General features: G+C 43.7%; 1 protein-coding gene across 1 annotated transcript in view; it reads right to left on the bottom strand.

Moving 5' to 3' along the window:
• LIN9 (lin-9 DREAM MuvB core complex component) overlaps positions 1–24,419 on the bottom strand; it is a 31,313-nt gene extending 6,894 nt beyond the window's left edge. The window contains 8 exon segments of the mRNA XM_040351345.1: positions 1,399–1,532; positions 3,609–3,766; positions 6,064–6,189; positions 8,174–8,307; positions 10,870–10,974; positions 16,391–16,482; positions 17,241–17,273; positions 24,207–24,419. Of these exon segments, the coding sequence (XP_040207279.1) occupies positions 1,399–1,532; positions 3,609–3,766; positions 6,064–6,189; positions 8,174–8,307; positions 10,870–10,974; positions 16,391–16,482; positions 17,241–17,273; positions 24,207–24,294 (870 nt within the window). The 5' untranslated portion in view covers positions 24,295–24,419.
• Between the last annotated feature and the right edge of the window lie 1,039 nt (positions 24,420–25,458).

Genomic DNA, 25,458 nt, shown 5'->3' with positions numbered 1-25,458 from the left:
GGAGCTGAAGAACGGGGAGGGGTGTGTGTAAAACACATCTTCCCCGTTCTTCACAGTGGCAATGTCACTGATCGTCTGTTTCCTGATATATAGGGAAAGGCGATCAGTGACGTCACACGTCCAGCCCTGCCCCCCTACAGATAGAAACACATATGAGGTCACACAACCCCTACAGCGCCCCCTAATGTCTAACTCCTAAACTGCAATTGTCATTTTCACAGTAAACAATGCATTTTTATAGCAATTTTTGCTGTGAAAATGACAATGGTCCCAAAAATGTGTCAAAATTGTGCGATGTGTCCACCATAATGCCGCAGTCACGAAAAAAAAAATCCTGTAAACGCTATAAATTTTGCGCAAACCAAATGTTAACGCTTATTGCGATTTTTTTTTATATATATTTTTTGGGGGTATTTATTATAGCAAAAAGTAAAAAAAATAGATTTTTTTTCAAAATTGTCGCTCTATTTTTGTTTATAGCCCAAAAAATAAAAACCGCAGAGGTGATCAAATACCACCAAAAGAAAGCTCTATTTGTGGGAAAAAAAGAAGCCAATTTTGTTTGGGAGTCACGTCGCACGACCGCGCAATTGTCAGTTAAGGCAACGCAAAAACTGGCCAGGTCCTTTACCTGCGTAATGGTCCGGGTCTTAAGTGGTTAAAACTGATATTTTATTGGGGAATTTTTTGCAAATATGCGTTTACTTAGCAAACACATGCAGCTCAAGAAAAATGTGACAGTGTCTTTACTAGACTTTTAAAAGTTTTATTTTCCCAAAGAAAAAATATCTCATTCTCCACAAATCGCGCCTTATTCATGTTATGCGTTTATGGCAGCACCTATATTTGTGCTGCATCCTTAAAAATAGATGCTCACATGAAAAGGCAAATCGGAACTAAAATATCCAATGAGCCCCTTGAGAATTCATTGAGAATGGCTACATCCATCGAACCAGATATTGAGGAGTTAGTTTATCAAAATCTGTCAAATAGCGGTCTACTCTTATGTTGCCCTTTAACTTTAAGAACAAAAACAAATATATGCATTATTTGGATAGGTACATTATCTAGAACAGCGATCGTTAACTTGTGATCTGCCAGACGTTTTCTGCTCATCAGCCATCATTGTTAGTGTAGTTTATGTGTGGCCCAAGACAATTCCTTTTCCACTAATGTGGCTCAGGATGGTCAAAAGGTTGGACACCGCCTGCATTAAAGTCAAGTAGGTTCAGATACCGGGATATCTCTTGCGATGATCTCATCTCCTGTCACTACAGAAACTATGCCAGTGTTTAGCAGAACAAACCAACTTACAGTTTCAATTTTAGAAGAATAGTTTCTAGGAACTCTACAAGGTAAACTGTAAATGACACAACTGTGTGCACAAAGCAAACTTACCAGGACTTCATAGTCTGGGATCGTATGTGTACCGAGTCCATTTCTATCAAATGTGACCCTGTAAGTGGAATTTTGGGTGTCTACAGCATCGATCTGACCAGTGAACAGGCCATCGTGTATTCCTCGTAACCGAGCTGAGGAAAGATGGAAAACAAACCAGCTGTGAGCTAGACAAACCATACTTGTTTAGAACATGAAAGGTTTCATGAAAGGTTTCATGAAAAAGGTACTCTTCTGAACAAGCACCAACATCCCTTTCACTGGCGTTTGCCAGAATGAAGGCTATTAAAACGCCACACTTCTATTGTTAAAGCCCCATTACAGACTAGGCTCCCACTCAATTGCCCTTCTTTAAACAGTGTATTTTATTATTTTTTAAACACTTAAGATATTTTCAGGCTGGTCACGTGACCTACTAGGTTGTCTTACTTTTTAACTCCTGTCCAGGGCAGTCCTCTGCTACCGACAAAACGACATCAGTTCAACCCTCTATTTTAATAAAACAGTGAATGAATGAAGGCACAGTGGTGATGCCCCCCTAAGGGGCAGGGCCATGACACCCATTTATTCATAGTAAGATTGAATGCATATTAATAGTCTTCAGTGCTCCCATCAGCCTATAAAATTCCGACTGAAGATGGGTCATGCCAAGACATTGATGACAGCATCTACCCACTCCCTTTATACACTGCATGACATACTAAAACTCTATAACCCGAAAATTGTAATATTCCTATCAGTAAATGAGTTAGATAGATGGATATCTATTTGTTGCCAGAGTTTTGTTCAGCTGTGTACACAGACAAAGCCCATTACATTGTCCGAGTGTCAGCTATATTGCTCTAAAAAAACACTTGCACAAGTCTCACCTAACTACAACTGCCAATCATTAGGATACGGCCTTCTCCAAAATTGTCCACTGCAACACATACAAGTCCATGCTGCCCTGTGGTATCTGCTCATCGATCGTAGAGGAAGTATATTTGAGAAATCAGATAAGCATAAAAGATTCTGAGATCTGCAAAGTCGCATTTGCTATGAGGGTCATCACCAGCGATACATGCCCTACAAATTGGAAAAACACTAGCTGTTGGTAGTCAGATTCCTCCAAGAGCAGCTAAATATTTGTTTAAGGGGGCAATTTGTTTGCAGTATCCTCCAGCATTCTTAATGTCACTGAAGTTTTGGTGGCAAGATTGCCATTTATTTCCATTCTCACATTAACCAGCAAGAGGCTTAATATCCAATCTATCCAAGCATGAAAGGACTGCCCCAGTAAACTTCCCAGACCATAAGCCTTGGGGGTGGTTCTTATACTAGAAGCCAGAGAACCAGCACCCTTTTTTTGTCAAGGGCACCAGTTCAGTGGATACAATTGCTAAGGTGCATTTGGCATAGAGAAAATATCACTTGCCAAAAGAACACATGCCTTTACACGCACATGAACTTTAATGGCATCCAAATTTAAGACTGGGTTCACACTGATGCAAAGTGGATGCAGTCCGCACAGGAAAAGCGTCCTGTTGCTACTTTGACTTTGTTTCAGGTGTAAATACAGGCACAAAATTTGAACCGTTATTTGCACCTGAAATCAGTGGACACCTGCGGTTGACCCGCAGCCACATCAGTGTGAGCCCAGCCTTAGTCCGTAGGGTTCTAATATTGAGTTGGTCCCCCCCCTTGCAGCTATAACAGCTACAACTCTCCTGGGAAGGCTGGTCCACAAGGTTTAAGAGAGTGGTCTATTGGGAATGTTTGACCATTCTTCCAGAAGCACATTTTTGAGGGTCAGACCACTGATGTGGCTTAGAAGGCCTGCATCACAGTCTCTGCTTCCAATTCATCCCACCGTTGTTCTTGGGATCAGGAAGGGGCCATCCCAAACTGTTTCCCACAAAGTTGGGAGCATGAAATCATCCAAAACGTCTTGCCAAGCCAACTCCTGAGAAATAACTCCACAACCATAAATCCCACCTCCATTAAAATTTTGGAGGGGTGGCCAAAATACTTTTGGCAATATAGTATGGATGAACAAGTTTGGGGTGGCGGAACCTGACCTGCACAGGGTCCAGACCTCAACTTGATACCTAGAAAAATGGTGACATGTTCAAGACTTACTTTACCGTAAGAGTGAGTGTGTGCACACATATATACATACACTCCTTCATTTACTGGGAAGAGTCCCCTGTAAACATTTAAACACACATTACCTGTAACTTTAGTTCCGATGACCAGAGAGAGGGGGATTTCATCCGGCAAATCCTTGAACTGAGAAACGTCTGCCACCTTCCTCTGCTGTAAGAGGCGTATTTTCTGTCGTTTCTGTTCCAGAGCCGATCGCTCTTCTTCAAAGAATGCAGAAGAACATCTACAAATACAACAATACAACTGTAATGCATAGAATAAAACACATCTGCAAAGCTTTCTGAAAAAACTGGCTGACATTTCATGGATATGGACAAAGATTCGTTTATGAACATTCCCGAGAGCTCCATTTCATACCACGAAGACTGTTACTATTCGTTAAACTACTGCAATCGTTTAAGAACACAGAATTTTCAACCTGCTAAAGAATTTCTGTAATTAGTGTTAAAAATCTGCATTACTTAGAGTGCATTTAAAAAAATGCCAGTCACTTGATGTACAGCACATTTAAAAGGTTTTTCTAAACCCAAAACAATTGCAGCTTACCAATCCTTAAAGCGGTGTTCCAGGCATATTTTTTATTTTTTTGTAAGCTAAAATTAATCACATTAAATAGTCCCCAATACATATTATAGCTCCCCAATCGTTCCAGAAATCATTGCAAACACTTGCCTTCTATCCTCCAGCTCATGTTGTGGCCGTTTCCTTCATATGTGTGGGCATGTGAAGCCCAGTTCCCTTTTCTTCCTGTTTTTTTAGGGAGAGGTGCATGCTGGCCGATTTTTAGGCACAGTAATGCCCAGAGGCTTCTGGAAATGAGTGTCATTTCCCTAGGAGGCAATGGGTCTTAGGGACAGGAAGTTGAACCACCTAGGACTAGTAACAGCCAGATGGAAGTGAGTAAAAAATATTTTTTTTTTCTTTTACATTAAAGGCAAGCTGTTAATAGAAAGTTCATTTTTATAGGGTGGAACTCTGCTTTAAATGTGGTTCCTGCATTTGTTTTATTTATTTAGTCCCTTTTCACCTGGTGATCTGGCCATTACCACTTCCTGTCTCAGAGTGGCTCAACTCCATGGAGAAACAATGGAGCGCTCCATGGACAGCAGCACTGTCAACCTGGAGAGGGTAGTGTTATCTAGCAAGCTATGATTAAGCTCTGATGTTGTGAAACACATTAGCAGGTATGCCATTTTCTCTAAATTATTGTACTGTGGAGTGTCAATTTGGAATTTGACAGAATAAAAAGGTGATTTTAATGGATGTATGGCCGACCAGATCTCTTCCTCCTCATAGTGTTAGAAGCAAATCTAGACAGACTTGACCAATAAATTTAAGCTGAACTCAGTTACAACAAGATTTTTTCCTTTTGGTATAACATTTTTTTTTTATTTTTATTTTTTTAAGAAAGCACGGGATGGATTACATTTAAAGATGGCACCATTGATATTCTAGGTGATGGTTGCGAAAATGTTAATCAATATTTTAGCTAAAAATACACTAAAATTATTAGCACACAAAAATACAGATGGGAGTTCGTTTTTATTCTTTTAAGAAAAAATAATTAAAAATGATTACAGTACAGTCAGAGTCCTCAATCTTTTCTGCAGTCATGCACTCTGTAATAAACACACAAATTCCTCAGTACAGAGCACTTTGTGTGCATTCACAACCAGAAGACATAGTAAACATGTGACTAATGTATGTCTGCCATCAGTGGCAGAACTATTAGAGTCACACTTGCGATCGGGCCCTGGCATTCTGCCGGGCACCGATAGGTGGCACTGATAGGTGGGATTGAAAAACACAGAATAGGTGGCACTGATAGGGAGGCAGGCGGCACTGATTGATGAGCACCGATAGGAGGCTCTAATAGGCAGCATTGATGAGCAGCACTGATAGATGCCGATAGGTGGCACTGATATTGCGCTGGATGCACGTCGGAAGCAGGGTCCTGGGAGGATGTATAATGGAAGACTTCCCAAAATTAGAAGCCCGAGGCTCGGATGGAAGGGTGGGTCAGAGGGGCATCCCCCCCCCTCCATATCATGGTTTCTTGCACCAGGGCCCTGAGGGTTTTAGTTACGCCTCTGTCTGCCATTATGAGTGAACAAAAAGCAGAGCATTCCAGTGTACATTTAGGGGTTGGTAAACATGAGAAATATGCCCATTGACCTACCCCTAAGCTTGCCATACTGAAGATCCAACCTCACCCCAATCCCTCCAACCCCCAGGAGCCGACATGCAGTGTGGAGGAACAGTGCAGAAGCAGTGGCGCAAGAGAATATAGTTAATACTAGACGGATTGAAAATAGGAGGTTGCCATAAATGTGCAGGCTTTACTGCCATCATTCTGACCTCTGACTTCACTAACTCATCAGTCACTGATGTGGAACAAGGAAGGAGACAGTGAAGTATGAAATGTCTGCCCTTCCATCCTGCATGCTTATGCCAACGGAGTGACTCACTACAAAGCTGGGCGTTCAGTAGTCTTTTCTACACTTCGACATCTTGATTTACCTTCGTGGCTTCCCCATAAGCCGCCTGATTTTGCCCCATTCTACTCTGGTTAGTTTCCTGGTCTTGAGATTTGGGAAAGACTCTTTTAGGCAAACACAGAAATCATTATCGCCTTCAAAGAGGGGTCTGCAAACAGAGAGAAGACATTAACATTAAAATAGGCATTGTATGGATGTAATGTACAAATTTTAAAAACAAGTACCAAAATCAATTATTTACTACATACATATATAGTAAGGTAGAGCAACCATTATGGGACTTTTTTTGGTTCCAGTTTAAGTCACAGCTGGTGTCAACTATTAAAGTGGTAATAAACCCTCATTTTGATTTTTACTTACAGGCAAGCTTAAAATAAAGCTTACCTGTTGATAAAATGAATATCTCCTAAACATGCACCATTTAGGAGATATTCTAGCAAGCAGCAGCCAATGAGTAAGCTCTGATGAGTGGAGTGAAATGCGTGAAGGTGTGACCAGGTGGGGGTCCAGGCTGACACTACCATTCACTATTCCTCCAGTATGCGTGGCTACCACTGCTTGGAGCATAGACAAGCTCCCTTCCCAGCCAGCACTCACATCGGTGGTCACAGGACTTCAATTCCCAGCCTGAGCAACTCACACATATCCCTGGTTCGCAGCAGTGCGTTAATCTCATGCTGCATATATACATCTATAAGGCTGTAAGCCCAGAAGTGCCTAGGCACAATCATATCAGGAAGTGCACTGCTATTTCTCAGTAGAAATACAAGAACAAAAAAAAAATATAATCACATTTTTGCAGATTACTGCTTAGGCGAAATTACCTATATTGTTAAATAGGAAACATCTGATGAAGTTACTGCTGTCCTTGCGACAACCACTCCACTAATTTCCTGTGTGTCAAAGGGACAGGAGATGAGGGAAAATCAACCAGAAATAGGAGATTTTAAAGCGGTAGTTCACCCCCCCCCCCCCCACACATTTTACCATCGAGACAGGCATTGTAGCGCGAGCTACAGTATGCCTGTCCCGATTTTTTTAACCCCGTACTCACCTTGTAGTCGTCCATCGTAGATTCCGGCTCCCGCGGGGAATGGGCGTGCCTATGGAGAGGGAGGATGATTGACGGCCGGCCCTGGCACGTCACTCTCCCCGAAGACAGCCGGAGTAGGTCTCGGCTCTTCACGGCGCCTGCGCACAGGCTATGCGCTCGCGTCGTGAAGACCAAGCCTATTTCGGCTATTTCCGGAGAAGCGTGACGCGCCAGAGCCGGCCGTCAATCATCCTCCGTCTCCATAGGCACGCCCATTCCCCGGAATCTTCGATGGACGACTACAAGGTGAGTACGGGGGTAAAAAATTCGGGACAGGCATACTGTAGCTCGCGCTACAATGCCTGATTTTAAGGTAAAATAAAAAAAAATAAAAAATTTCCCGTCGATAGGGTGAACCCCCGCTTTAACCACTACTCACGGACCTTGCACTGAATTGTTTCTACACAATCTGGTTTAGCGTATTAGGAAACTTAATTTGCGATGTGATGGCCATGTTTTTATCATCTATTCTTGTGAAAGAATCAATGAGGATTTTTAGAAATAAAGCTTTTAAATGGAATTACGCTACATGGGTTGTTCTTCCCTTTGGGCATGAGTGAGATTATCGGTCCACAGTTGGTATCCGGACTCTCATGAGAATGATAGGCGACTAGTCGAACGTTGAAACAAAAATGGAAGTGAATGTAACTAGTGCATTGTGGACCTAGAAAATTAAGAGCACTTTTTGGAATTTGGACACTGTGTGCGTTTGGAAATGGGAATTTTCATCGGCGTCATTTCCTACTATCAATTGGTGCGGGACTGATATTTACTATAAATATATAAATCTCTGTCAATATAAAGGTGGATTAATTTTTGTCACTTGGTGATATTTTTTGCATGATAGAGCTGCCTGGAGGAAATCATTTTTCTTGTTGTGTATTAATTTTAATGTTATGATAGCAGCTTTTATGTGATTCAAATAATTCTGAAAAGATGAAGGATCCTCTTAAGTACGGTAGTAGTGTGTAATAAGACATGGCTTATTAGTGTTATATGGTTGGAGGTTTAGATGCAAATTAGTCAGCAGAATACTCACTTGTCAATATTAGAATAAAACCATTCATATATACACCATTTATGTGCTTTTGGTAGTTTCAGTAGGTTTCGCAGCCTATAGCCGATTTTCTGAGATGCTTTTTTCACCGGTGTAGTTGTGGTAGATGTAAACTTCTAGTAGAAAAGCAAAAAACATTTTAATCTCCAGTTTGTAATTTGTAGAAAAGATGTTGAGCAGTTCCAGGATATATAGTCAAGCCACTACCAGTCATTACAATAACACTCATCTTGCATGTCTGAGTCCGGTTTTCATTCCCACCTTGGACACTATCTGCATGGAGTAGGGATGTTTGGTGTGCATCATAAACATGGTGTGTGTGTGTGCTGTGCAAAGCATATCAAAATATGCGGATATAATATAAATACAGGGGATGTCTGCTCAAGGATTTTCTAGTATTTTGATATACAGAAGCTGTGGTTTATGCACAGAAGCTGAAATACAAAAACTGAAGAGAATAGCAACTGTATACCCACAGCAGACAATCTGTTAAAAAAGCAGAATTTTCTGCACTAAAAGTGAATATCAATCTAAAGTGAATACAACATAACCTTTTTTTTATACATTAAACTTTTTAAAACAGAGAGCACTACATTCTGCCTTCCTTCTTTTGCATATCCATCATATTTGGCGAGATGATCTGGGTTTTTACCCCATGTGAATAAGCGATTTGTAGGAGGAAAGTGATTACCAGCACCAGGGGGCTCTATTACCCCCAGAAGGGGAAACACTGCCGATATGACTCAGATGTGAGGTGAGCAGCCTGTGACACTAGTGAAGGAAAGCACAAGCATTGTGGATTTTTGCACCATTGATGTATTGATTTTTTTTTAATTCACTTCAGTCACATACATTATATATGAACATTCAGCAATATATGTTTATTGGACTACCATTTTTACACGTTTATGATTACTGATATTTTTTTACTTCCTGCACTAGTTAATAAAAAAAAAAAATATATATATATATATATATATATATTTAGGCCCCTTTCACACTGGGGCGGGAGCCGCGGTGGCGGTATAGGACCGCTAAAAATAGCGGCGCTATACAGCCGGATTTGCCGCGGGAGTCTGCTGCTAGCGGTGCGGTATTAACCCCCGCTAGCGGCCGATAAAGGGTTAATACCGCCCGCAATGCGCCTCTGCAGAGGTGCATTGCGGGCGGTATTTTGCTGCGGTTTCCCATTGTTTTAAATGGGAAGCAGCGGTATACATACCGCTCCTCTCACCGCTCCAAAGATGCTGCTGACAGGAGATTTTTTTCTCTCCTGCCAGCGCATCACCTCAGTGTGAAAGTCCTCCGGCTTTCACATTGAGGTTGCTGGGCAGGAGTTTTTCAGGCGGTATAGCAGCGCTATTTTTAGCGATGTACCGCGTGAAAAACTCCTCAGTGTGAAAGGGGTCTTAACCTAAAAACGTTTCATTCATTTCATATTTAACCACTTCAATACCGCCTTCCTGACAATTTATTCATTTTTTTTTTATTTTTATTTATTTTTTTAGACAGAGCTTTGTTTTGGTGGTATTTTATTACCACTGATATGTTTATTTTTTTTGCTAAACTAATTATATATAAAAAAAAAAAAAAAGTTTTTCTATTAATATCAAGTTATTATTACAACATTTTGTATACAAGTATTTTTCCTCCTTTACTGATGTGCACTGAGGCTGCAGGGATGGGCACTGACATGTAGCACTGAAAGGCACCACTGATAATCAATGCACAAATTATCAGTGCAGACCCCCTTTTAGGAGAGTCACTTATCGGCTCTCCTCTACGCATGACCTGTTAGCGCAAGTAGAGGAATGAAGATAACCAGCACTTCCCAATTACAATGATCAGCTGTGATTGGACACGTCATAGGCTCTTTACCATGATCAGAGATGTAGCATGTCTGGCCGACACACCGCACCCTCTAGGGCGTGCACATCGGCTTGTTTTGAAGGATGACATATGACGTCCAGTAAGAACAATGGAACCTCCGCCCGGCATTCTGCTATAGACTGGACAGGAAGGTATCAAAAGGATAAGTTCACCTTTTGACAAAAAATAAATGCACTTATTTGCAGAAAAAAAAAAAAAATACAAAAACCAAAACAAAAACGTACATTTATTTTTTGTTGCAGGAGCCTATAAAAGCATTGCACCCATGATCACAGGATTCCTACAGACCAGTCAGTGTATCTGCTTGCTCGTACCACATATGGGAAAGCCAATAGGCTCCGACAGGAATTAAACTACCACAGCGATGTGTTCATTTTTTAGAGAACTACAAGCCGACAGCCGCTAATGCTGCCGAGACATGCCTTTTCCCCCCCCATTCACAGAGGACTGTGAATGAATGACACGGCTGAGTTTTGTTAACATTTTGACAGCTGAAAGGGGGAGAAAATGTTAAGAAAGGTGAACTTATCCTTTAAAATGCAAAGATTTTACATATTTATTGTACTTCCTAGTTTTCTTTGGCACTGGTGATTATGCTCGTTCTAGAATAGAGGACACCTAGGCAGCATAAAATGCCCAGTGATGTGTGTACCCCAAAACTATCAACACTTCCAGAGTTGGGCAACCGAGACTCAATTCACTGCTTTTTTGGCAGGTTGCTATTGAATAGTGTAAATAATAATAATTTTTTTTTTAAAAAAACTATAAATCCAGTGGCCAACACTGACCTGTGGCACAATGGGTGTTTTCTGGTTTCTTTTTGGTGATCTGGTGTTTATCTGACGTTCCTCTTCTTCACAAACAAGTCGGCTTCGTTTGGAGCTCCTATGGGGCTGGGCGAAGAATGACAATTAAAACTGGACTCCAGCTATTTCTTTTAAACAATAATGGTTGGAACCTCAAAAAATCTGGCATTTCTGACATTAATGAAGCATTGTACCCCTTTATAAAACTGACTGCTGTGTCACTTCACCCAGACCGCAGTCAAATATTCTGTCATTCCGGCACCTGTTCTCTGCTTTTTTTAGACTATGCTGTGTTCCCCACTCCATTCTTCACCCGCTCCAAATAGGTCTTCCCTCCTCCATCTCGGTGCAATAGGTATCCAGTCCTCCAACACGTGGAAATCCAACCCCTTCTGGTTTCCCCCCATTTTTAACCACTTCCGTACCACAGGCCTTCATAGGACGTTCTTGTCCGAGTGGAGATATCGGAATGATGTCTGAAGCTGTAGGCATCATTCAGATGTCTTTCTGCTGCCGATTTTCTGCAAAGTAAAAACAATTATAGCGGCTATTCAGCCGCTTAATTGTTTTTAAAGGCAGTGGGAGGGGACCTGTAAAATCCTTTTCTTGGAGTACATCATGGAACACAGAGCAGCCATAATTACTATGTGGGTTATATGCCACCTATTAGGTGAATGGACACTAGCGGATCAAACTAACAGGAATTACTCCCATATATATATAACCCCTCCTACACAGGAAGTATAAACCTCAGTTTTGTAGCAAAGCGATGAATAACCCAAAAAAGAGGGGAGGGACCTTTGTGTCCCATGATGTACTCCAAGAATTTTTTTTTTATACAGGTAAGCTATAGGAACCATGTAGTGGCCTTAAAAACTGGAGCCACTGACACCTGTTGGCGGATGGCCCAAGATGCCCCCGCACATCTGGTAGTGAGCGCTCTCACCAAAAAGGGATGGGGGACCTTGCCCTTTCAAGCCATAGGCTTGAATAATTAACTGGCGAATCCAACAAAAAGGTTAACTGGGATGCCTCTTGCCCTTCCTGGGCTCTGCTGGCTGCACAAACCAGGATTCCTGACCTGCGCTGACAATTCAAGTAAATCCTGACCACCTGAACCAACTCCAGAGTATGCAGCGATCTTACTCCTACCAACTGAGGATTAGAAAAGAAGGCAAGACCCTGTCCTGATTCAAGTGAGAAGTAGAAACCACTCTAGGCAATAAAGATGGATGAGGACACATTATCATCTTATGATGCACGACCAAGAACATCTCCTTGCATAATAGAGCCGTCAGCTCTGACACTCCACTTGCTGAGGTGATAGTAACCAAAAGAAGCCACCTTCCGAGTCAAGGGCTAACACTTGGGTTCAAAAGGTGCCAAAAAGGACACAAGAGTGGCTTGACAGGTGGAACTGTCTGCATTGCACCCCATATGAATTTTTTTTTTCCCCTCGTATTTTCATCCTTTTAGAACAAGATGTCAGGTGTGCCGACCATGGTGACCTGTTGCCATTATGTTTGCGCTCATATTTTTGGTGTTGGAATTGGGCCTTTTTATCTTTTGCCCCCTTTTCTTCTCCCTTTTTCTCACTTTGCGGGTGAGGGTGTGTGACGCACGTGAGGCGTGACACTCTTCACGCAGTTCACCGGCAAATATTCTGGGTATTTACACCACGTACTGCCGTGACGCAATGCGGGCATGACGTCATGACGCAGTTTGCGTGATTTGATGCCGTTACGCACTAAATTATGCCACGATGTAGGGATTAATAGGGGGATATGACAGGTCTTTGTCTGCTTAAACCAGCCCTTTTGGATGCGGCTGTATGATGTAATAAGAGCGGGACTTGCCCTTTGACTTGTTTGGGTATGACTTTGCTTGCTGACACTGGCCCTGGTGGACGCAGTTTTATGTTGTAAGAAGAGTGGGACTTACCCTCTGATTTCTCTAGGGCGGGACTTTCTGCGGCCATTATGGCGCCAATTTTGGCTTTAAATGGCAGTGATCTCTTCCCCTCACTTCTGTGTAGAGCCCTCTTTTTGTGCTCTCCCCTGGGAATTACCTTGAACCTGCCCAGTCTAATACTAATAGGTTTTCTGAGTATGTCTTTTGAAAATTATATATATATATATATACATACATTATATATATATATATACACACACACACACACACACACACACACACACACATCCATTCTTGTGTTTTTTCTTTGTAGATGGTGACTACTTGAGGCATCTGTATTGTATATCCCTCTTGAGCTATGGATCCCAGCCTATTGATATTTTGAATTATCACTTTGACTTTCTATATTTGAGCTTGTCGGTTCAAAAGGAAGACATTCTTCTTATATCAATTTTCTCCATTTGTGACGTTTGTAGTCATATATACCGTCTATTTGGAAATTACAGGTAGCCATCTCTATATGCCCTTCCCCCCTTTTTTTCCCTGTTATTCATGTTTTTTTTCATACCCATTTTCGGTTTTGTGGCCTTTCTCCAATGCTTACGAATGAGTTAGTATTTTATTTACAAATCAATGTCTCTGTTTTTATATAAAGAGTGAAATCCCTTTCTTGCCTCTACAATTACTGTTTTCCTGAATTTGCGTCCTGAAGAAGGCGAAACGCGTTGATGCATTGGGGTTCTCATATGTATGATTTTTAAATTCTTGTATTGTCCTTGTATCATATGTTATATATATGTGGTTTTCTTTTCCCAATAAATATATATATATATATATATATATATACATACACACACATATACACACATATATACACATACACACACACACACACACACACACACACACACACACACACACACACACACACACACACACACACACACACACCTCTATTGTTTACTGTGTACTATTTTTTGCTTTTTCCTTTACCACATTATTTACGGATGTTGGCAACGTGAGTGCTATTCTTCTATTTTTATGCAACATATATTACGCAACACGTATCTATGCAACATGTTTCCATGCAAACACGTATATCTATGCAACATGCATACACATTTATGAGCAAACGTCCATGCAAACACCTGCCTATAATAACCCACGTCTACGCAACACGCGCCTCTGCAAGCAAGAACGTTTCTATGCGAAGCATGTGCCTATGCAAGCATTATGAAACATGTATACTATGCTGCACCTGGGCCTATACTAGTTTTGCAGGATTAGCCAAGTACATAGGCATCCAATGCAGCCTCTATGCCGCTTTAACAGCCTAAAACTTAGCTCTTACAGACCAAATGCATGCTATTCTGGAGACACAACGCCTTAAAAAGTGCACAGTTGCCCATGTTCTTTCAAACATGTGCTTATGCCACATGTATCTGCAAAACATGCGATTATGCAACAAGTTTGCAAGCATGTATACTATTGCTGCACCTGCCCAACTGCACTTGGCCCCATACTAGTTTTGCAGGATAAGCCAAGCACATATGCATCCCATGCAGCATTTTTTCTGCTTCAGAGCAGCCTAAAAAGCTCCTGCAGACCAACAGCACATTATTATGGAGACACAACACGTTACAGTGCACAAATACCCGTATAGGGGTGTTTCGACCTGCAGGAAAGCACCTTTGTCAGAAAAAAACACTGCCCCAGATTAAGCAGTAAGTATGCAGTAAATAATCATGACTTGTCTGGCCACACATTCCTCCCATTGTAAAAACTCACACTTCACTAGTATCCATGGGCTGCTGTTATGTCTCAAGAGGCTCTGCTGAACCTGCCATCCAACATGGCCGCCCCTCCACTTCCTGCCTATATAGAAATAGGTCATACTGTGCGAGCCTGCGCACTCTAGTGGCTGGAGGAGAAACAGCAGCCACCTCTCCCAAGAAGCACACAGAGCATGATTAAACAGCACACTGCCCCTCCCAGTGGCCACTGAGAGAAGACAAGACAGTCAAATCTCTTTTTTTTTGCTGAGAGACTGCAAAAATGCAGACTTGCCAAATACTGCTGCAGGAATCTGAACATTACAGGAGTCCAATCTTTACCCATCACAGCAGGCTTTGTCATAAAAGACCTTCATGGACTGGGTCCCTTTGGCATCCACTTCCCTGGACCTGTATATCACCCTGCAGGAAAGCACCTTTGTCAGAAAAAAACACTGCCCATGGTTCCATTACGCAGAGTCCAGCGCTGCAAGGCTGCATTATAGGCAAACCTCGAGGAATCTTCTCTCCTATCCAATGAGACTTGGGTACCATACACTTTGGCCAACAGCTTTTTCAAATGGATCCCATTGAAGTCCATGGTTCTTACTAGAACCATCCAGACCTCCAAGTATGTTCCAAGAGTACATGTATCACATCAGTGACCACCACCTTACAGACACTGGCGAAAAAAAACTGAGGTACTTCCTGTGTAGGAGGGGTTATATAGGGGAGGACTTCCTGTTTGACTAATCTGCCATTCACCTATAGGTGGCATATAACCCACATAGTAATTATTATGGTTGCTCTGTGTACGGTGATGCAAGATAAAGAACACTTTTTTTGGCTGGGAAGCGGAGATCGTTTATTTTATTTTTTGATCTCAGGCTTTCCAGCCTAGAGGAGAGATGTGAGGACTTAGTGCCCAGATCTTGCTGTAAACAGGATATGTCATGCCCTTTTCCCCATTACAAGGGATGTTTACATTCTTTGCAATAGGAATAAATGAATAAAAAAAAAGTAAAAAAGGGAAAAAGGGAAAGTATAAAAATATATAAAATAAACAATGTACGCAGAAGCAAACTCATACGTAGATCGCGACTGCAATACGTATCGACATGAACATTACAGCGAGACCAACCATTGTAATTGAAGACCTCCTCTGTAACTCTAAACTGGTAACCTGAAAAACATTTTTTAAAGCGTAGCCTATGGAGATTTTTAAGTACCGAAATTTGACACCATACCACAAGTGGGCGCAATAAGAGTAGGTTGTCAGTAGAACAGGAATAGAGGTGAAATCTACCAACTGAGACACTAGTTATGGTGACACCCCGGGATTCTCTCAAATTTGGAGGATTTATTTTCACTTCCTGAATTGGCTATGGGACAAGAGGCCAACACAGCTGGCAAACAAAACTGACAGGGGTTATAACTCTTCATTACTCGATCTAAAGTAAAAGACAAAAAAAAAAAAAAAAGTTTTGCCTTAGTTCTACTTTAAGGCAGAAGAACAGTGCTTAGCCAACCTGGACTATGGCTGCCATGCTACACCAGAGTTGTCAGGAAACAATCCAAGCCCTGCAAAAGCCTCCCCCTATTTACCCGAGTAATTGATGACACACTCACAGTACAACATAAACCAGTGACAGACTGTCCCTTGCTGACCAAACTGTTTTATAGTGTACATCTGTCCCAATATCTCAGACACTAAAACATAAAATTACAAACATTTTGATGACAGTCATTGCTATCTGCCAGTAGAAAATCTGACATCAATCTGAAAGTGTGCAGACAAGTAGGAACCCCTAGATACTAACCACATCAGCAGAAGGACTGTTTCCTCCTTTCCAGGTGGGAGTCTTTTGAGGCGAACTGTATTTTTCATTCCACGTGTGCGACAAACCTCCTTCTGCAAAAAAGAAGAAAATTCAAGTGTTTTTTTTTCACCTAAGAACATTAAAAAGCTATTGTGCTGACTAGACCCAAACAGTCATTTAACAGGGCACATAAGAGGGCCAGGAGAGTGGTCTGCTAGGGGAAGTGGATGCAGCTTATCTCTGATTCTGTCTTAAAATGGCGGGAGGGATTCCCCTGTCCACACTGTGGTTGCAGGAAAGAAATTAATTTGCATTAGTCGGTAAATAAGATACAGACAGTGACAAAAAACAAAAACACACAACCACATGTATACTGACCTTTATGCTGCAGCATCGGTCTGATGCTGCAGCTCTCCCCTGTTGGCTCCAAGCCTAAGAACTGAGCGATCCTATGCCGATTGCTCAGTTTTAGTTTTCAAACTTTTGTAGTCATTGTGGGGACTGAAGTCATTGCTCTCCGCTCTGCCCCTCCAGCGCGCACTGTGGGGGAAGCTGGCTTTGGGTCTCAACCGCACACTAAGTAAAGGAGCCAGCTGGCAGGAAACCAACAATATGGTCAGGATTCTTCCAAAGTCTGAATCCACTCTGGGTCACCGGAGAGCAAAAGTGCACGCCTGTGACCCGGAAGAGATGTATGGCCAAAAAAGCTTTGACCATACCTCTATTTCAAAGTTTGTGTCTAAACAATGTATTCTTATGAGCAGAAAGTGACAGAGTGGGTACTGTTATAAAAATAATTCAGCTTTTACTAAATCTTACAAGGATAATTTAGGAAACACAAATGTCTTACCTTTTAGACTTACAAGGGCCTTAGCAGAAGAATCTAGAGAGGGGGAGGAAAAAAAAAAAATTAGAATTCTAAAAGTTTTTCTGAATCTAGAAAATGTACATCTTTAGACAAAGTCTACCACAATACATGTTAGGTTGAAGCTACACGGCCACTCAGCTTGTCTACCCTTGTGGATCTGAACCCGGGCATCGCTGCGATCCTTTCAATACTAGGAGTTATGGAGTGACACCAGGCAGGCAAGCTACCGTTTACATGCTTGTTTTTATCCTATATTTGTAAGTGCAATATGTAAGGGGGAATATGGGGTTTAATTAAAAACAGTTTAAAACAAAATTATACCACGAGAGCTTCTTAATCCATTGGGCATGATCACTGGGGTGCGCATGTGCGAGCCGCACGTTGTGAATGGCCGAGCAGTCTTCTGGGACTTGGAATGTATTCCAGAAGATTGCAGGGAGGGAGAGAGGAGAGGCGAACTTCCTTCCAGCGCCAGGGGAGGAAGTGGGAGCTGTGTGCCTGTCAAAACTGGGTACCTGTCCCCCCCAAAAAAATGACATGCCAAATGTGGCATGTCAGGGGGTGACCAGTACATCAGCGGAAGTTCCATTTTTGGGTGAAATTCCGATTTAAAGCACATGTGTGAGGTGAACGAAATGCTGAAAATACGACTGAAAACATTGACTGTTCTAGGGAAACATGTAGGAATGTTAACTGCCCAAACAGCACCCTTAAAATGTACTTTTACTCATTTAGAAATCCATCTGAAAATACAGAAATGCACCTCCTTGTATGTTAGGGTGCCCAAGCTGTAAATCTGCAGTGTGTGATCTAAGGCACTGCTGGTCTCAGGGGGTTACATCACGATTGTGCTGCTTGCTGAAGAACGTGCACTGTGTGCATTGTATGGTTGCTCCCCCCTGCTTTGCCTTCTGATCTGTGCATCCTCCACCTATCCCGCTGTAGCCTGAATATGACCTCATCAGTTATCAGATCACCAAAGAACAATTTTGACATAGGAAAGCAAAGCCCTATTCCTCCATCAAGATGGTGGCTCCCACCAAGACAGTACTGAGGGAAAGACTAGCTGCAGGGAGACAGCAGGCAATACTGGTGACCAGTCCTTTTGGAAGCCGTGACCAAAAATGGCAAGCAGAAGGAACAGTACAGGTCTTCTTTAACGTATGCCCTACAATGAGTCACAATAGGCACTCACTAACTACACTATAAAAAAAAAAAAAAAGTCTAAATACTAGAGTTGAGTTAACTTACATGAATTTTGATGTGTATTGCTTCCAGATCTGTGCAGTAATCCAGTGTGACACTATGGGATTTACCAACGCTGGAGAGTGCAAAAATCAGGCTCACCTCTGCATAGAAACCAATCCACTTATAACCTCAGCTTCTCCAATTAAGCTTTCGCAATAAAACACTTTATATGCAGAAGTGAGCCCGATTTTGTGTTCTCCAGCTTTAGTGAATAAATCCCTTTGCCTCTGTGCTGGATCTTCCTGTAACAAAGACCGCTCACTGCTCTCTCCTCTTATGCAGGGTGACTGGTCTGGTCTCCGCCCCCTCCTAAAGTCATCTATAGGCAGCCTGCAATGTGCAGAGCTTGCTGGGTCTCTCCTACAGCTTTGCTCTCTGCACAGGCTATGTACTGCACAGCAAGGAGGTCAGTGCTACTTTTAAAAGATATCTGCATTTGCAAATGCATAAAAGTCGATGTATAACCTTTGGGGGCGTTATGGAAAAAATTAACATTAAAGTTTTTAAGTTCTGCAGTAGGCAGTCTGCAAGTGGTTAAAGCTGCAGCTGAGCAGGATCACGTACGTGAACATGATCCAGTATTTTCAGGTAGGGTGCTCGTTCCCGTTGCCCCAGCTGTGCTGTCATTCCCTACAGCACAAGCCCATAAACGGTTCCAGGGCAATGATTTATGGCCAGAATCCGATCAGCTCAGCAAATGACAGGAGAGCTCTGTGTTGGTAAACACAGAGCTCTCTACAGACAGCAGTGATGTACCACCTTTTCTCTCCCTGCAAAGGGAGTAAAAACCAGTGCAATGCTCAGTAAAAAAATAGTACACGCATTATACGTTGTTGGACACAGTTAACTCCTTGATTGCCTCTAAATGTTAACCCCTTCCCAGCCAATGTCAATAGTACAGTGACAGTGTATATCATCACCGATTGCTGCATTAGTGTCACTGGTGAGGTCAGCAGCAGTTAGTCTGTTCTCCCCCAGCATAAGTTAGTGTTAGTGAGCGGGCAATCTCACTATAAGTTGTTGATCTCCACCATTACTAGTATATAAAAGAAAGGGAAAAAATTCCAGTGGATATATCCCATCGTTTGTATAACTTTCATGCAAATCAATTAACATATACTTACTGGGATTTTATTTTTATTTATTTTTTTACTAAAAATGTCTTTACTTGACGTAGCAGAATACATTTTAGTCTAAGAGCCCATTCACACCTAGGCGTTTTGTCGCCTGTAGTGTGACGCCCGCTGCCGCCCCGACACGCCAGAGGGATGATTTAACATTGCCCTCTATGGAGATGGTTCACATCTCCACGCCGGACGCCTGAAAAAAAGTCCCGGACCTTTTTTTCAGGCGGCTTTCGGCGTTCGGCATAGGAGATGGGAACCATCTCCATAGGGGGACAATCTAGGGGCACATCTAGGCGGACAATCGCGGTACAAAACGCTGCTATTTGTCACCGCAATTCGCGGGACAAAACGCCGCGATTTTGTCCGCCTCGATGTGAATGCAGCCTAAATGTATGAAGAAAAACAAATCGCTTACAGGATAGTTTTTTTTAGCAGAAAGTAAAATATTGTAACCCACACCCCCAAATTATTGTATTTTTTTCACTATAATAATAATAATAATAATAAAAAATAAAAAAAAAGTGGCAATCAAATACCACCAAAAGAAAAACTAACCTTCCAGAGCTAAAAGTGGTTAATCTGCTTTCACCTATAGACTTAAAAACAAAGCAAGTTCTTTTTTTTTTTTTGCATTCTATGTGCAAATCCCACACAGGGAAATAAGCAGAGCTTTCTTGAACGGTATCTCTCCTATACAAGTAACAACATAGAAACAGTCTTTTTAAAAATGATACATTGCCATGCCTAGCTACAATATCCGATTGCAGGCAGCATTTATATCATTGAAGCAAGCTTTCTCAACCAGTAAAAAGGTTTACTAATATTTGTTCTACAAGTACAACTAGGTAAACCCAGTTTATCACACACCGTTCAGCAATATTTGTAGAAGAAACCTCTTTCAGAAAACTGGTACAGAGCGATGCTAAACACACAATTGTAGCAAGATTAGAAAGCCCAGACTACAGAGAATGAGTCAGTCGGACGGACGCGGTTTGGATCAGGAAGTAACTGGCAGCCCCTGTAGGCCTCCTAGTGCTGAAAGGACAGCAGCTGAATAAAAAATAAAAGCTAAAAAAAATACAAAAAATAAAATAAAATAAGAATAGAATAGAAATGGCACACTACCCTTTGACTTTTAATTAAAACATTTTTTTTAAAAATTGTAAAATGTATCAACCCAGAAACATCCAACAAGCAATTAATAAAAAAAATATCTATCTAAAAAAGGCAATGGAAAGCAACAGAGGGTCCAGGGATGTGATAGGGGGGAATTTTAGGTTTAGCAGATGGGAACTCAGTGTGGTCACACGGAGAGGGTAACAGCTGAGAAGAGCAATGGAGGGGGGAGGTGATGAATTCCCATTCAGGGGATAAACTGGGAACCCAGAGAGTCCTGCACATGACAACTGTGAAAAAAACTCATCAGAACAAGGAGTCTGTACTGGGGGGGGGGGGCACTGCACAGCTGTGCAAAAACATGACATGCAGGACCAGAACTAAACAGAGAGGACACTGCATAAAGTTACATGTCCAGATATTGATACAGCATAGAAAAAAAGTTTATGCAGAAATAAAAAAAATAGAAAACAATCTTGGTTTAAAAATAGATAAAATGTGTGGGAAAAAAACAAAAAAGAACCCCCCCCCCCCCCAAAAAAAAAAAATTAGACCTGGTTCACGTCTATGAGTTTTTTTTTAGTGCATTTTGAAGAGACGCACTAAAGTCCATTTAATGTGGTTTTCTCTAGGACACGTTCACATCTGTGCGTTTTTGGTGAGGGTCAGGGGGATTTTTTGGCGGCTCAGTTCACACACGTCCGGACGTGGTTTCAGCACAATTTTTAAAAAGAGTTAGGTGCAGTTTTTTTCACCGGTTCAGGTGCAATATTGAAATTGCACCTCAACTGGACTCAAAAACATACAGGACTCTTGAAAACGCACTGCCGCCGGCCCGCAGTTACACACCACAAAGAGACACAGTGAATAACACTACCTGTGATTATAGTTGCCATTAAAAGCCGCCACTACAGTTCTTAGATCAGCAGATGACTTTGATCAAGAGAGAAAGAGTGGTACATCCTAAAATGTACCATAAGGAGTGCAATACTGTACGAGTGGAAGGGACTCAGGGAGCGATAAATCTCCATGGGTTAGGGCTGCAAATTGCTTGTCCTGCCTTGGGTGCCGACAACCTCCTCTACAAAAATTATTTTACTGTTAGGGGTCCCCACAAATTTTATCAAGGGGTCACGGCGCTAGAAGGTTGAGAACCACTGAGGTAGAGGGTCCCTAGTGGTATTGGCAGCCCTCCTCTGGCAGGGCCTTAGTGTTGGGTATTTGACCCCCTGGCAGCAGTGACCATTTTGTTTTGTGTCAGTGGGCCAGAAGCCCCAGTGTTGGGTATAAAGCCCACATAGCAATCTATTCATAAGAAGTGTAAGCCGGAAACCTCCAAAGCACAAAATCTTTATTAGGCTCGCACTCTGCCGTTTTAACAAGAAGCCAAATAAAGATTTGGGACTTTGAAGGATACCGGGTTGCAGGCTTACACTTCTTACGGATTCATGATTTGAAAGTTCACACTTCTGCCAAGAGCTCCTGTCCCCAGCAATTGGCACATTTATAGACCAGTTGGGCGTGGGTATAGCTTTTCTCTAGCAATCTCTTTAGTCAAGAGCAACAGTGTTGGGTGTAAGGCTATCTTCTTCAGTCAGGGCCCCTTAATGGTATTGGCTATCTTCATTAGTCAATGGTCCCCAGTGTTGGGTTTTCGCTAGTGGTATTGGCTATCCTGCAATGTCAGGTGTAGGGCCCCTGGAGGTATTGACCCGCTTCCCCAGTCAGGGGCCCCAGTGTTGAGTACAGGACCTCCTAGTGGTATCAGTTATTCTCCAGATTCAGGGGCCCCAGTGTTGAATGTAGGGCATCCTAGCGGTATTGACGATCACCTGATTCAGGGGCCCCAATGTTGGGTGTAGGTTCCCCTAGTAGTATTGGCCCTCCTCTAGATTCAGGGGCCCCAGTGCTGGTTGAAGGGCACCTAATGGTATTGGCTATCCTTGTGATCTGGGGCCCCAGTGTCTGGTGTAGGGCCCCTAGTGGTATCGGCTATCTTTCTGATTCAGGGGCCCCAGTGTTGGATGTAGGGCCCTTAATGGTGTTTGCTATCCTCCTAAATTTAGGTGCCCCAGTGTTGGGCCCCTAGCGGTATTGACTATACTCAAGATTTAGGGGCCCAGTGTGGGTATTGGCTATCTTCTCCAGTCAGGGGCCCCAGTGTCTGGTGTAGGGCCCCTAGTGGTATTGGCCATCTTCTCCAGTCAGGGGCCCCAGTATCTAGTGTAGGGCCCCTAGTGGTATTGGCCATCTTCTCCAGTCAGGGGCCCCAGTATCTAGTGTAGGGCCCCTAGTGGTATTGACTATCTTCTCCAGTCAGGGGCCCCAGTATCTGGTGTAGGGCCCCTAGTGGTATTGACTATCTTCTCCAGTCAGGGGCCCCAGTATCTGGTGTAGGGCCCCTAGTGGTATTGACTATCTTCTCCAGTCAGGGGCCCCAGTATCTGGTGTAGGGCCCCTAGTGGTATTGGCTATCTTCTCCAGTCAGGGGCCCCAGTATCTGGTATAGGGCCCCTAGTGGTATTGGCTATCTTCTCCAGTCAGGGGCCCCAGTATCTGGTGTAGGGCCCCTAGTGGTATTGGCTATCTTCTCCAGTCAGGGGCCCCAGTATCTGGTGTAGGGCCCCTAGTGATATTGGCTATCTTCTCCAGTCAGGGGCCCCAGTATCTGGTGTAGGGCCCCTAGTGGTATTGGCTATCTTCTTCAGTCAGGGGCCCCAGTATCTGGTGTAGGGCCCCTAGTGATATTGGCTATCTTCTCCAGTCAGGGGCCCCAGTATCTAGTGTAGGGCCCCTAGTGATATTGGCTATCTTCTCCAGTCAGGGGCCCCAGTATCTAGTGTAGGGCCCCTAGTGGTATTGGCTATCTTCTCCAGTCAGGGGCCCCAGTATCTGGTATAGGGCCCCTAGTGGTATTGGCTATCTTCTCCAGTCAGGGGCCCCAGTATCTGGTGTAGGGCCCCTAGTGGTATTGGCCATCTTCTCCAGTCAGGGGCCCCAGTATCTGGTGTAGGGCCCCTAGTGGTATTGGCTATCTTCTCCAGTCAGGGGCCCCAGTATCTAGTGTAGGGCCCCTAGTGGTATTGGCTATCTTCTCCAGTCAGGGGCCCCAGTATCTGGTGTAGGGCCCCTAGTGGTATTGGCTATCTTCTCCAGTCAGGGGCCCCAGTATCTAGTGTAGGGCCCCTAGTGGTATTGACTATCTTCTCCAGTCAGGGGCCCCAGTGTCTGGTGTAGGGGTGTTGAGGTAACCTCCTGAGAGAAGACGGTGTTGAGGCCAGGGCCCCGCAGTGTCCCCCCTCAGTTGGGCCCCGCAGTGTCCCCCCTCAGTTGGGCCCCGCAGTGTCCCCCCTCAGTTGGGGGTCCCCCTCTCCCAGGTTCCTGTCAGGCAGTGTCGCCCCCGGCCGGTGACAGGTACAGCCGCCTGCCAGTGACAGCCGCTCCCCGCCTCTCTCACCCTCTACATCAGCCAAGTCGGAGTGTGGCCCCTCCTCGTCTTCCGCCCCCGAGCCGGCGGGGCCCCTGGCGCTCTTCATCCTCTTCATGTTGCCGAGTCACGGGCTGGACGAGCCTCCGTTGGGTTTGAACTCCCCTCTCTGCGCCGCCATTCGCGATCCCGCTCGCGTTGCTGGGCGAGAACATGACGTCAGCACAAACACAGCGCAGGCTGCGTGCGCGCTCCTTGAGGGGAGCCGCGCGCTCAGTTGAAGAAAGGGGGACGGGGAATCCTCAGAAGCGCGCAGGTCTGCGGGGGGGGGCGCGCTCTGTGTACCTGACTGTGGCTGTCTGGCTGATCCTCGCTCCAGCCAGTTTGAGCCGCTGGCTGCATTTCCATTAACAAATCCATTATCGTATGACATTCCCAGAGCAGAGGACACACGGGGGAGGAATGCCCACCCCTTCCTGTGCACCAGCAGCCATTCATTAATCAGAATGCCTGCTGATTATATGCTGGGAATGTGAACAGTGAGGGATCCGCCGTGATTGGTAATATTGGGATTTCTTACATCCGGGGACCTGGCAGAGATTTGGGCTATTTTCTGCCCGTTCACATCCTGTGTTGGGCTATTTTTAGCAGTGACACGTTGCAGCTGCTGGATGTGACCTGAGGTGACTTCTACACAGGGCTGTCCTGACTCTGGCCTCTGATTGGAGGAGGGATAAGAATATACACAGGGCTGTCCTGACTCTGGCCTCTGATTGGAGGAGGGATAAGAATATACACAGGGCTGTCCTGACTCTGGCCTCTGATTGGAGGAGGGATAAGAAAATACACAGGGCTGTCCTGACTCTGTCCTCTGATTGGAGGAGGGGTAAGAAAATACACAGGGCTGTCCTGACTCTGCCTTCTGATTGGAGGAGGGACAGAAAAATATACACAGGGCTGTCCTGACTCTGCCTTCTGATTGGAGGAGGGACAGAAAAATATACACAGGGCTGTCCTGACTCTGCCCTCTGATTGGAGGAGGGACAGAAAAATATACACAGGGCTGTCCTGACTCTGCCCTCTGATTGGAGGGACAGAAAAATATACACAGGGCTGTCCCGACTCTGTCCTCTGATTGGAAGAGGGATAAGAAAATACACAGGGCTGTCCTGACTCTGCCCTCTGATTGGAGGAGGGACAGAAAAATATACACAGGGCTGTCCTGACTCTGCCCTCTGATTGGAGGAGGGACAGAAAAATATACACAGGGCTGTCCTGACTC

The sequence above is a fragment of the Rana temporaria genome, chromosome 4 (genome assembly GCF_905171775.1).
Source record: "Rana temporaria chromosome 4, aRanTem1.1, whole genome shotgun sequence".
NCBI lineage: Eukaryota > Metazoa > Chordata > Amphibia > Anura > Ranidae > Rana > Rana temporaria.
Note: the sequence above shows the minus strand (reverse complement) of the source record. Positions and strands in the feature narration are given on the sequence as shown.